The sequence below is a fragment of the Ptiloglossa arizonensis genome, chromosome 12 (genome assembly GCF_051014685.1).
Source record: "Ptiloglossa arizonensis isolate GNS036 chromosome 12, iyPtiAriz1_principal, whole genome shotgun sequence".
NCBI lineage: Eukaryota > Metazoa > Arthropoda > Insecta > Hymenoptera > Colletidae > Ptiloglossa > Ptiloglossa arizonensis.
This window is the reverse complement of record NC_135059.1, coordinates 13,488,368-13,502,372: the sequence shown is the minus strand read 5'-3', so window position 1 is coordinate 13,502,372 and position 14,005 is coordinate 13,488,368. Positions and strand designations below refer to the sequence as shown.

General features: G+C 30.1%; 2 protein-coding genes across 20 annotated transcripts; one reads left to right on the top strand and one right to left on the bottom strand.

The window, feature by feature from the left end:
- Window positions 1–4: 4 nt before the first annotated feature.
- Window positions 5–5,763, bottom strand: Dus3 (Dihydrouridine synthase 3). Of its 4 annotated transcripts, none has more exons than XM_076324360.1 (7): window positions 5,494–5,763; window positions 3,975–4,243; window positions 2,420–2,607; window positions 891–2,160; window positions 433–800; window positions 241–369; window positions 5–167 (listed from the first exon to the last, which is right to left on the bottom strand). In XM_076324360.1, the coding sequence occupies exons 3-7, from the start codon at window positions 2,566–2,568 to the stop codon at window positions 95–97; spliced, it is 1,989 nt and encodes a 662-aa protein (XP_076180475.1). In that variant the 5' UTR covers window positions 2,569–2,607; window positions 3,975–4,243; window positions 5,494–5,763; the 3' UTR covers window positions 5–94. The 4 variants fall into 4 exon arrangements, with proteins under 4 accessions (XP_076180475.1, XP_076180473.1, XP_076180474.1 ...); XM_076324358.1 differs by lacking the exon at window positions 5,494–5,763 and adding an exon at window positions 4,897–5,103; XM_076324359.1 differs by lacking the exon at window positions 5,494–5,763 and adding an exon at window positions 4,897–5,102 and having other exon boundaries at window positions 2,420–2,570.
- On the top strand, window positions 4,049–10,313 carry LOC143153326 (putative sodium-dependent multivitamin transporter). 16 transcript variants are annotated; one of them, XM_076324382.1, is made up of 10 exons: window positions 5,607–5,864; window positions 6,060–6,200; window positions 6,316–6,537; window positions 6,624–6,964; window positions 7,043–7,162; window positions 7,238–7,455; window positions 7,652–7,756; window positions 7,844–7,869; window positions 7,972–8,213; window positions 8,352–10,313. In XM_076324382.1, the coding sequence occupies exons 2-10, from the start codon at window positions 6,090–6,092 to the stop codon at window positions 8,674–8,676; spliced, it is 1,710 nt and encodes a 569-aa protein (XP_076180497.1). In that variant the 5' UTR covers window positions 5,607–5,864; window positions 6,060–6,089; the 3' UTR covers window positions 8,677–10,313. The 16 variants fall into 16 exon arrangements, with proteins under 16 accessions (XP_076180501.1, XP_076180491.1, XP_076180493.1 ...); XM_076324386.1 differs by lacking the exon at window positions 5,607–5,864 and adding an exon at window positions 4,049–4,177 and having other exon boundaries at window positions 6,470–6,537; window positions 7,652–7,869; XM_076324376.1 differs by lacking the exon at window positions 5,607–5,864 and adding an exon at window positions 4,049–4,177 and having other exon boundaries at window positions 7,652–7,869.
- The last annotated feature ends 3,692 nt before the right edge of the window (window positions 10,314–14,005 follow it).

Sequence of the window (14,005 nt, the reverse complement as noted above, 5' to 3'; positions counted from 1 at the left end):
ACACTTATTTCATCTGATGGCTGTTTATTTTTAAAAATTGCGATATAAAAGTATTCTGTTTTCGTGACAATTTGCTGTACACTATTATTTCCAGTTACTTCCACGAATTCGCCTTGTGTTTTGGTAAAAAGTGGAATCCCTCAGGCACGTTTCCCAGTAACATTTCCCTGAAAATAAAAGCAATGTTTAAAACGATAACAATATTTATACCAATACAACAATAAATCAAAATTTTCCTACGATAATTTGATCCAGTCTGCACAGTTTGAACTAGCCATGAGCGTTTCCATGTCATCACGACCTCGATAAAATGGTGGCCTCTCGTTAATTCTTTGAGGAGGTCTCTCCAAAATACCAATAGGAATATATCTAAATAAAAGTAGAATTTGCATAAGCAAAATTTGTCTTAGTGTTTAGAATATAATAGCTTACCTATGTAAAAAGGATATCCATTCTAACATAAATCTCCTTGTCGTTTCGACGCCACGAGTATCCGAGCCCCAATGTTCAAGCCCATAAATTGCATACTTCTTTAACATATCAAATCTTTCTTTGCTTGATACATCTATCAATTTTTTTTCTTTTATTTCCGTAAATATCCATGGTTTTATTAAAGCACCACGACCTATAGTAATACCACTCACATTGGTATATGTGTCCTGAATCTTTTGATAGTCGTCATACGACAAAATATCGCCATTTCCAAATACTGGTGTAGGCTGGGCTGCTTTCGCGCATTTTTCTATGTATTCCCAGTCAGCAAACTTTGTATATCTTTGTTCACGAGATCGTCCATGAACCTAATAACATACAACTTATTATTAATATGTTTCAATGTTTTCTATTGTAATTATACAATACCAATTAAAAAATTTAATTAACTTACTCACAGTAATCATGGATACACCCCACTCATGGAACTTTGGCATTAGATTATGCGCAATAGGTTTATCTATGTAAACACCTGTCCTAGTTTTTACAGTTAAAGGTATATTCATGACTTGACTAACAGACTTTACAACAGTTTCTAGGACATTTAATCGATTAAGCATACCACTGCCACCTCCTTGTCTGTAAATTAAATCTATGGGACAAGCCAAGTTCAAATCGATAAAATCAACATCAATTTCTTCAGTCAATAATTGTGCACACCTTGTTAACACTCCTGGGTTATTACCACACAATTGCACACCAAAGATGTTCTCTGATTCATGCCTTTTCACAAGTGCCCATTCTTCATGAGCTCCTTTCAATATTCTTGGTGCCAGAGCCATTTCTCCACAAGTTATATCAGCACCATACTCTTTGCAAATTCTTCTAAAAGGCAAATTGCCTACTGTGGTTAGAGGACTAAGTAATATTTTATTCTTCCAATCAATCTTCTTTTTCTCTGCATTTCTACGTTTTATTAAATCATAGTTCTCAACCGGACCAATTCTTTTTTTTGTATCATGCATTTCGAAAGTTCCATTATTAGATTCTGAAACAGAAATATCTGAAACAGAACCATTTTTTATTTCTGATTTATCTATATTCAAAGACTGATCACTTTCTGTAGTAGTTTCTGTGCCAAGTTTTTTCGTTGATGGCTCATTTGCTTTAACAATTTTCTCAGCTTTAGTAAAATTATACTTATGCTTTCTCAATTGTATTTTAAGGCTTTTTGTAATGTGGTTTTTAGTGGAAGGTGGTCTTTTTTTAAACTCTTCTTCTTTTACTTTGTCAACAATATTTAAACCATCTACTGTTAAATGCTTAGAACCCATTCTACAGGCAGCACCCCTAGGACATTTTCCAGTCAAATTAAAAAGATAACATTCTGTGCCAATGTCATCTGGCTTTATTTGCAAATATTCAATTCTGTTATGTAGAAATGTGCATCGTTTATTATCACATCTTTTTTCAGGTTCACCTACTGCTTGGTCTGCTATCCATGGACACAGATTCAACTCACGCTGTGCTTTGAATGGAGCTGGTCTAGCTTTATTTTGACCTCTGAGTTTTTCCTTTTTATTGTCATGTTTAAATTTTTTATTTGGTGGTTCATTCAACACAGGTACATCTTCACCTGAGTTAGTTGTAGTGGTTGAAACCTTTTCTTTATCACTTTCTGTTAAACACTCTTCACTTAGAAGTCTTACATGATCTTCAAGGATATACCTACAAATTTAGCATGGTTAGGAAAGGTTTATCTATTATATTTATTTTCAGTTATTCGTAAATATCATATAAAATTTATTTTTAAAAAATTGAAATAAAATTATATCTCGTTATACGAAAAGTATTATTACTAGTAAATTTCTGGTGACAGAAAGCCACGCGATATCTGCCATTTGAGGTTAGGAAATACATGGCCATTTCAAATGACAATAATTCTAGTGAGTGAACAATTTTCACAAGTATGATAATGATTACTTACTCTTGTTTAATTAAACACACGCCTTTTTGTTTATCTTCACTGTAGTCAAACGAACAATCACTCGCACATTTTTCATTGCAATCCGCCATTTCAAATAAGTCGACGTATCGAATCACGAAAACTCGATTATCAGTAATGAACTTATCCATTTCTAAATGGTAATTTCCAAAAAACGGATTATTTATCAGCTATAATGAAAATAGTAATATCTTAATAAATTTCAGTGTTATTTATTCTGTTCAATATCATTATAGAAACGATTACTTTCCTATTGTCGAACCGTTTTTTAAAAATAAAATTTACATTTTAAACGATTTTATAAGCATTACCATTATTATCTCTACCGGTATCATCATATTCTACCGATATTTTCAATATTATGTTAAGGATAAAACTTCTAATTTATCCTTTTACTTAAGAAATAGTAAATCATACTTAATAGTTGGAAGTATGATACCAAATTATATATATTTCAAAACTTGAATTTTTAGAACTAGACATTATTTGATATGCACACTTCAGTTATATACTTTTTCTAAATTCAAACTCGAATTAAACTCATTGAGTTTGTAATAAATCGAATAAAAATCGTTTGAGACGTAAATGGAGTGCTGATTATGCGTTATATAAGCTTTACATAAAGTAAATATGTTTACTCATCTTTTATTTTACAATAAAGTAAAAAAATGATACATGAGAACTTTGCATTGAATATGTTCTGTACTTACATATATCGACAAATATTACATATATCGATATTATAATTTTATAATATGTTTACTACTAATTGAGAATTTATATTTTATCTTCTAATGAATAAATTCATTATTGTACATTTCATAAAACTATCGTCATTGAATGTTAATACTTCAGTTTCTTACGTGATATGTAACACGCCAATTGTTAACTTTTAAAAAAGTTCTTAACACTTGATTTGTATTATCAATACAATTTACATAATAGTATTGCTTTTGACGTGATACAAATATAGATATTAGAAAATTGTAAAAAATTATTTACTAAAGTTCCAAGTTCTCGATCTTGCGTACAAATAGTTGATAAAGATTGTCAGTAAATAAGTCATTATATTGGTTAGTTCGTTAAATTTTATTAATTTTACATTAAAAACCGTTTTTTCGTTTGTATTGAAACTGTTATTTGAAAAAAAAACCTTTATAGTGTTTAAAGAAGTAATATTCATAAAAAAAAAACATAAAATTCTTTAAAAATGGTATTAATTTATGAAATTTTGCGAGTGAGGGATCGGTTTACAACTGTGTACATAATTAACGACTATCTCACAAGCACGCAATCGTTGTCTTGCGTTTGCTTAATAAAGGTAAAAGACTTAAAGTGAAGGACACTAAACGACTATTTCTGCGGGCCTGTAACGTAGATATCGTTCAGATAATAAATGCAATGAATTTCTCAAGGTACATTCAAATGATATACATATAAGTGGTGTTTTCTGGATATAAATTATCAGTTTTAGATGGGTCATACAGCGTACAAAAAATATATTGAATTTAATTAAATATATTTTCGGGAAACGTACAGTGTTTTTTTTTTGTGGTAAGAAATGTGCTTTGCACGGTTAGAATCTTTTGTCTCTACTATTGCTTCTTTCCTTGTATCCTCGTGTCCACGTGATAGCGGTAAAGTTTTTGAACCTATTAACGATGGTCAGAGGCCATGGTAAAACGTTTCTGCCAGTTGTATTGAGTCGAATCGATGAAGAACATCACAACGCTTGTTCCGGTAAGTCAGCACCATGGTTATTGTCCTTACATGGCGATCACTCGATATTGCCTCTCGGTAGAACTACTATACACGTGGAATTAATTATAGTGATTTTATAAGTGTAGTGCATAGAGAAACGCGACTTTAATTATTATAAACTGTACAGTCACGGATGATATTGTGCAGACCGCGATTGTATGGAATTAGAAAATTATAGCCTATAAAGTGTAACTTTATTGTTAACAATATGAGCGAAATGGATCTATGTAATTTACAATATGTCGAGTTATCATTTAATAAAAATAATGAACACGAAACGATGATAAATTATTTTTTTTATGAGAAAAGTTCAATAGTTTTTATGGATTATTACTGAAATCACATATTTGTTACTTAATGACACAAAATACATTCTCTTTGAAAGAAAAATTAGATTTTGTGAATTACTTTTGTTTTTACAATATTTTGCGCAATCCTTGATTTGCTTTATCAGTGATTGGAATTAATTCACTCTCTTATACATGACACAGATGACACTCCTGTTTCTCCGAGTCTATTATCAATAATTGAACAGACTTTTTGATATAATTAATAACTGTTAAGTCTAAACGTGTACAATGTCTGCAATTGTCTTAATGTTAACATTATAAATTTTAATCTTAATGAATGATGTTAGCAAATATTGCTTCGTGTACTCTATAAAGATATGGAACGTCGTAAAGAATATTAATAATCACCAAGCCAACTGGTCTATTATCAGGGACATTGAGGGTTAAACCTTCTTTGCCTATACATCGCCGTCTTTTTCATTTTCGCGTTTCGTTTAATTTGTTATATTTTAAACAAAGAAGCGTACACGCAGAACACAGTCACGCGTGCGTGACATACAAAGAGAAATAGAGAGAGTGAAAGAGAGTATATATGTATAGATAGATGCTTACTTCTGCGCACTTACGATTTATGTATAGATTAATTTTAAATTATCTAATTGTTTTCATCTTACAATATAATTTATTTTGAATTATCGTTTAAAATTTCGTAAAATTTATTTTTTAGGTTTAATAACGGATAATTAGAATTAAATTTTATAAAATGCGAAATTATTTTGTTGGGAAAAATATAACTAAATTTTGATTTTGCGCTAAGCGCATAATTACTATTAGAATCGGGGCAAGTTGGTTTAGACGATGTTACAATTACTAGAAAAGATTTTAGAATTTTATAAAATCTTAAAAAATTTGCAATGTTTAAAATTTTAACTTGACGTGTATTAATTGCATATTTATTGAAGTAAATAAAAAAAATGACAAGAAATGGAATGAAAAGTAACTAACCCATCATTCTGAATCGACAAGCCTTTTATCTCTGTAGGTTGCTGACTATGTACAATTTTGATCACGAATTCGTTCTCTTTATCTTTTTATTTATGTTAGTATCCCTTTTTCCGTTCAACGCTGTTGCACAAGCATCAGATTTTGAAACAAATCAAGATATATAAAGTACCACGCGGATCAAAATTTCGATGTTGAACAAAATTCAGCTCAGATTTGATGCAGTTCGAATTTTCTTAGTCTTGAAACAATTTGAAACATTTCGAAAATTAGATTTGAATTTTTATTAAGTGATGGACCACCACGTGGTAATTTGATCATGTAAATACGAAAACTGACTAGAATAAAAAAGTAAATGTAAAAGTGAAAGACAGGTGAACACGGTTAAAGATTAATATAGATCATATTGATATACAATTGATATACATTTTTTGTTTAAAATATAATGCTCATTCAAATATAGCAGGTCACTTAGTTTCTTCTAATAAATTTAGATAGAAGATTTGAAATATATTTATCAGTTTATGTGCAAATATTTACATGGATTCTTAATAAACAAATCATTATAGATTCACTGATAGAGTAATCGTATAGAAAAAATGGGTGCGCTACAATGGGAGGATTACCTGGTCATAGCAGCTACATTATTTATAAGTATAAGTATAGGTATTTATTATCGATTCACTGGTGGACGTCAAAAAACTATGGAGGTATTTATTTCAGCAATCTATATAAAACATGATTCTTTATTAAATTCCTTTAATAATGTACATAAATTACTCTCTGTATTAAATTGTAATAATGTTAAAACTGTATATTTAACAGGAATATTTTAATGCCAGTAGATCAATGAATACAGTAACTGTTGCAATAGCACTAGTAGTGTCTTTTATGTCTGCTATCACATTATTAGGTGTTTCTGCTGAAAACTATACATATGGAACACAGTTTGTAGTAATCAATATATCATACTTTATAGGAACTTCCATTGTTTGTTATGGATTTTTACCAGTATTTTTCAAACTCCAAACAACAAGCGTTTACGAGGTTAGTATAATAAAAAACCTAAATAAAACTAGCATAAATTATAATATGTACAGCCTTTGAAATATTTAAAAATTGTATTTTTCTAGTACTTAGAGAAACGTTTTGGAGTAAGAGCTAGGATGACAGCTAGTTTTGTATATTGGATTCAATTGATTTTGTACTCTGGCATTGTTCTTTATGCACCTTCTTTGGCATTGGAAGCCACAACAGGAATTTCTAAAACTGGCAGTATTATTATTATTGGTCTTGCTTGTGCCTTATATTCAAGTATAGGTGGTATTAAAGCTGTTTTAATAACAGATGTATTTCAAGGGTTACTTATGTTTGTTGCGGTCTTTGTTATTATTGGCACAGCTGCTAAAGAAGTTGGAGGATTAGGAGAAATTTGGCAAATAGCAGTAGATGGCAAAAGAGTCGAATTTGACAGGTATTTTATTTTACAGTTTAAGAAAATACTTAAAAAATATCTTTATTTTATTTAAAAACTGAGGATACATTTTTATAGTATTTCTATAGACCCTACAGTGCGACACACTTGGTGGTCGCTTATTATTGGAGGTTTATGTACATATTTATCACTATATGGTGTAAACCAAGTTCAAGTTCAACGTTTGCACACCGTGAAGTATGTATTATGACATATCTAATAAGATATAAATATCATCAAGTATAACATTATTAACAATCATAATAATTTTAGAGATATAAAAACAGCACGGAAGGCACTCTGGTTATCATGGCCAATTTTAGCAGTACTTTCAATAACTACGTGTTTTTCAGGGTTGGCAATATACAGTAAATATTACAAATGTGATCCTTATACTCAGAAACGGATATCATCATCTGATATGTTAATGCCATTGTATGTTATGGACACTATGTCTGACAAGCCTGGTCTATCTGGTCTTTTTATATCAGGTAAGATTTGTGACTATAATATTATAATAGTTTAACAATAATTATTTTAAATATTTTGTATGATTTTATTGCATAATATCGAACTACAGCAATTTGTGAACAATTCTGAATGTTAATTTATGTTTATTGTATTAATAAAGTATGTGAATGGATATTAAGTAAGATATCTTTACTCGCTATTATGTTTCTTCCTCAGGTATTTTTAGTGCTGGACTCAGCACTATTTCAGCAGCTTTAAATTCTTTAGCAGCTGTAACATTAGAGGACTATTTGAAACCTCTCTATAGGAAACATCGTGGCAGTGAGTTTTCTGTTACAACTTCAACAACTCTAGCCAAATTACTTGCTTTCATATTTGGTATTATTTCCATTGCTTTGGCATTCTTAGCTCAATTATTGGGTGGTGTTTTGCAGGTAACAAGAGTTTGAGTAAAGAGCATCAAAATTGATGTAATAAGTAAAAATTAAAGTATTCTTACTCTATTTTTTTTAAATTAAACTATTTTGTTATTGTAGGTCAGTCTCACGATATTTGGTGTAGCAGGTGGTCCACTTTTGGGCCTTTTTACCTTGGGCATGGGTACCGAAACAGCAACAGAAATTGGATCTGTAACAAGTACTGTTATATCTTTAGCATTCTTGTTCTGGATTGCTTTTGGACAACCTAGACCAAGTCCACCAAGATTGCCTGTGTCTATTGATGGTTGTGTTGCAAACGCGACTATTTCTACTTTACAGCAAGTTACACAGTTGGCACAGTAAGTGAGAATATAACTTCAAAACGCTTCCATAATAAAACAAATTCACAGGGATTGTTAAGATAATATTTCTTCACTATCATAATGATAAGTTCAGTTTTTCAGTAAAACAAAATTAATTCTTTTCTTTCTCCTTAGGAGTAAAGACAACTCGTCTTACTTCTACTTATATCGGATTTCATACATGTGGTATGCCCCAATTGGATTTGGGATGACGTTCATTATAGGACTTTTACTGAGTTACTGCTTAAATATGCTATGTAAGAAACAAGAGGTTGTGCAGGATCCCAACCTATTCTTTCCTATAATAGGAAATCGTATTCGTCGTAGACAATTGGGAACTTTAGGAATAAATGAATGCGAATTATCAAAGGATGTCTCTGGACAGAGGAAGTACATTTTTACTATTAATAAGTCTAAGGAGGTAGAGAATGGGGATGATATTTCTATTACGAAAATATAATATAATTTTCAATGTTTGTCACATTTTATATTTTAGACATTTTGTATTTACGATCGAGGGAATATATTAACTCTAGATTCATATATTTCGTTGTACGAAATACAAGAGGAAACTGTGACACTGATCCTTTTTTGGGAAAAGTGATTAATACTTAAAAAAGAAAGATGAAATTATTTAGAATATTTTCGTTCTTATTTTAATTCTGTTTTTATTTTCAATTTTATTTAGGATTAGGGAAAAAAGAATTATTTTTTATTTGTTGTACATTTTAGAAGAATTTTGTATCTGCAGACATTTAGAAATTAGTTTTTGTGCTAATAACAGACCAAATAGGATTAAAATTGTTTGTATATGATATACATAACAGAGTTACCTAAACTTTTATCGGCCGATACTTAATTCAAAAACGCTAATTTTTCGCGATCTACTCGCTTGTAATGGATATTTTAAAAAGAAAATTTTGTATCGAATATACTTAGTTAACATATAAATAACGGAGCTTATGGAGTACAATATAGAATTATCCTACCGAACATTTAAACTATTTTTGTATTGTAATATTTAACGCAACCTACTACGGTGTCACAATCCATACTTTGGAAATCTCTGTGATCTAAGATCGTATATGTTATGGTGCTTTTATGTCAACTGATTGTTCCTGCAGAATGTTGCTATAGGTCGTTTTTTACCGTAAAAACAAAAACGTCGCAACGATTAAGTATCGATTTTCGATGGCTACCTCATGCGGCAAATTCTTGTTTTCCATATATTGTTCTAAACTGCCATTTTCATTCTTCTATTTTTATGTCAACATATATTCAAGATATAAGAATTTTCAAAACACATCTGGTTTCAGACTCGTTTAGTAAAAGTATAATTTTATTGTTTGTTAGTCAGTATGTGGTGAAGGTAACTCATTCACTGTGTGCTCTTTCAGTTTGGAATGTCTTTTCATTGCCAAATAAAGCGAGATTGTGTACAATATTCAAATTTTCGTGCTTCACTCAGTATGTTTGAATGCGATGGGTATTTAATTACGAAAGAACATTGTAACAATTGTCTCCTTTTTATGCTGTATGTATATGTTTATGCATTTAAGAACCTGATATTTAAAGACCTTGAAATCAGAAATCAATCTATTAATATCTCACGCATGCACTCGGTGTACAATACACCAGGGGTTAATAAAGCAATCTACGTGCGCGCGCGCGTGTGTGTGTGTGTGCGTGTGTGCGTGTGAAAGATGTACAGTAGCACGAGTGGTTCTTTATTTCTAGTTTATATTCATCTTGATAATGAATCCAGTAATTAAAATTAAGGGCGGTACAATTAAGCGAGAGAAACGAGAATTTATGCTTGTAAATGATAGAACGAATTAAGATGATGGTATTTAGTGGACAAATTCCTCTTAAAGTTTTCAATTGTAATTATGGCTATACCTTATTTTTTCATTATTGTTGTCAACTGTGTTCCGAATGTTGCGCGTTATTACAAATGTTACTAATTTTATTGCTACTTAAAAAGGTCAAGAGATCTGCAACAGTTTTCTGCATTTCAATTTCAACGGCTGATAGGTTGCATAATCCATCTGCCGTTGAATAATTTATTTGTGGTCCAATAAACATATTTTCATTGTATCAGTTGAGTATTCAAGGATTACGTTAATGGTACGCGTACTTTTACATCTTTGACCGAAGTCTGTTGAGAAAGAAGGACGGTCCAAGGTGCTTCTGAAGAGTACCGACTAGCCCAGATAAAACTACCGGCGGTCAGTTGAAACCAGTTTCAATTTGTCTGTGGTCTGCGCTTCGATCGGTGGTATGGGCTCTTTTTAATTATTTTTTCAACGAAACTCATTCGTCGTTTTCCACGTCGTGTTTGCCAACTGCCAATTAATCCATCAAGAAATTAATCCATCTGGAACAAGGTGTCGAATGTCTTCGTAGCCTTTGGCCTCCGAAAGACAGGGTTTCCGTGTGATTGTTTACTCTTGGTTGATCGATTAATTGACTATGTTACTGAATTGCCGTTTCTCACAAGTTTCACCAAATTAACGGACAAATGTAAAATTACGTTGCTATTACAATCCAATATGTTCCTCTTAATTGTTTCAGATAGTTTGGGGTGACCTCAAAGAAACAATTGTACTAAATGTATACTTAATATCTATTACAAAATTCATCATCAAAGAAAGAATGTACAATTGTAGATGTTCTTTTGTAATTATGCAATTGTGTGTTTGTAATATTATAATTCATTTAATAAATAATTTCTATGCAAGATTTCTATTTATTTCTATTTCGACAACTCTGCTTATTATATCATTCTCCCTTATTTGTCTAATTGTTGTACTATACATTATTTGTACCTTGTATAGACCAGAAAGTATTATTACAATCCTTTGTATAATATAAGTTTTATAAAAGAGTACATCTTGTTGGCATTGATAAAGTAAGATAAACTAGAGATAATTGTAAGGGTATTATAAATCTTCATCAATCTATGATATAATACATTTATTTTTCCCGCATTTATTCCTTGTTTATTTCCTTGAGATTCTCTCTTCCACTTTTATTTTGCGTTCTCGTCTTCTTGACCTTGTAGAATACAAAATTTTGTATTGTATATTCAAGTAACGTACAAGTTTTGAAGGAAACTGTTCATCTGCCTCGTTTCTGCGTGATTGTGTGAATAAAATTTAATAAAATATAACAAATAGGAAACGTATTAATCCTTTAACCAGTGACATTGAAAAATAAGTAATCGATTGGACTAATAATAAAATACGAATAGAGATCGGTCGAAATTTTTGTTTATTACCAAGTTGGTTCAGACAATGTAAAGGTGTTTTTGTGAAGTCAATGCATGGAGTTTGTGAGGTACTTGACTGCAAACTTAAAGTGGTATTTTACTATTATTTGTGAAAGAAATTTTGTTGTGAAAAAGGTAAGAATTTTGTTATGCTTAAATTGAAATAATATATACTTTAATTTAGTAGCTTTAGTATTTCAATTATTTTTGAAACATTTGTATAATACCGAACATTTATTAGAGAAGATGCTTCTTAAGCTAGAATAAATAAAACTTCTAATAATTTTCTAATCGAATTTAAAATCCTTCAGTAGGATCTCTTCTGATATATTTAATTTAGGCATATTTATTAAAGAAGAGTTCAATTTTCTTAATTGTACAGGAATAGTGTTTCTACTAGAATTAGCATAATTAACGAAAGAAGAGAATTTCAATGAATCACGTTTTGTGATAAATAATCTAAGATATTTTGCTTCCCTCCACCTCGAGCATATTCTATATTTTTACATATGTGCACACGTCTGTTATGTCTAGACTAGTTGTAAATTATTTCTTACGAAACTGTTTATAATTTTCATTGTTCAAATAAACCGAATCGTACTGACAATTTTAAATACGTTCTATCAAAGAAACGTTAACAATTGTAAATTTTACAATTTAATCAGTTTTAATTAACCAAGAAAAATTCTATGATATAATAATGACCAACTTCAAATAATTAAACATTTTTGTAAAAATTCAACTTTCCTGGCAATATATTCGAATAATGATAAACCTATCATTCATAAAAATTAATTTATGCTACCTTAAAAGTCTCTGATTTTTCAGACAAACAATTAGGAGTTACAATGAGCTGAAGTAAAAGTTTGAAATTAATTACCAAATTTAAAGTTTCTCCACGAATCACCCCAGTCTCCTGGCAAATTCAGAAAAGAGGATATCTTAATTTTTTGTTGATAGAAATTGTTACTAGCCACTTATATAAGTGGTAATGAACAGATCTATTTCACGGATAAGTTTTCAATAATTGAGCTTCAATTAGTATTATTAAATTAGAAGTGAACTGACTAAACTGCAAATAGGAACTAATTTTTCGTCTTAATAAACAATTTTATATTCGTCACTGTATCTTTGTGACGGTATTATTAATTGATCGGTGACACATTTTCATCTTAACTCAATGGACTCGTTATAATTACGTAAACAGTAGTGATACGTATGTCTTCGAACTAATTCACGTTGCCACTTCAAGTCCAAGAACTGCAATCAAATAGTAACTGAAGCATCAGCTTTGATTCATCGAGAAAAACCCACGAGTCAGTTAATAAGTCAGAAAAACAAGAATACAGGGAGTGTGCTCCATATGAGCATCAAAAATAAAGCATTACTTGAAAATATATAATTTAGATATACCTACATACATAGTGAAAAATATATAGTTAAAATCCAATTGTACGATTGGACCAATCGCCTAGTTATTGGGTGCCATTTAACACTGTTTAAATAAGTTAATAGTTATTATTTTAAAAATTTCTTCTCGCGACCCTCATGAGGAACAAAATTTCTTTATAACAAACTATTACCATACCAATATGCTTTTATAGGTATTATCCTGTGTTGCTGGGTTAGGTCTGTTTAAATTGATAAAATAATTCAGTAGTTTCAGTATTTCGATTATCGATCAAGATATATAGTATTATCTTTAATATTTCATTAAATATACAGGATACATTTAAATTTATTTAGTTTAATTGCAGTTATCATTGTGAACAACGACATTATGTGCAATATTATTCCATAATAAGATAAATGTTTTCAGATTGTACGAATAGTGAAGAATATTGTATTTGCAACTAATAATTTTTTAAATAAAAATCTCTTCTGTTGTGCTTACGTGCATAGCTTTTGAAAACAGTAATCTTGTACGAAGCTTAACTTATTTGAAGTATATAAGATTTCTAATACGATTAATGCTCTCACACCGCAGGAATTCTTTCTAATTTGTTCAACTATACATATTGTTCGATGCTCAGTGTCGACCACTAATACCAAATAAAATTTGGTATGTTTTTTATTTTATTTTTATGAGAGTATAATCAATGGAATGTCAAAGTTTATTCGATGGAAAGAAGATCATGGTCGAACTATTTTTAATTATAATTCATTCGAATCATGTCTGAAAAACTTTTAATTGCGTATAATTAAAAATAGTCCGATTGAAGTCGTGTTTGGATTTGTTTTTATTGGGAAAGATTCACCAATATTACAGTATGAATCAAATACTGTATATATATTATATTCAATATTACAGTATGAATCAAATCTAATATATTATAGTATTTTGTAACGTACAAAATATTTAAGACGTATTAGAAATCTTATACATTTTATACAAGTTACCCCTCATACGAGATTACTGTTTTCAGCAGCTATTTGTGTACTTTACAAAATTACTATTTGCCAATATAATACTTTTTTCACTATAAATACATCTAAAAAAAATTTCTTTATTATAGGA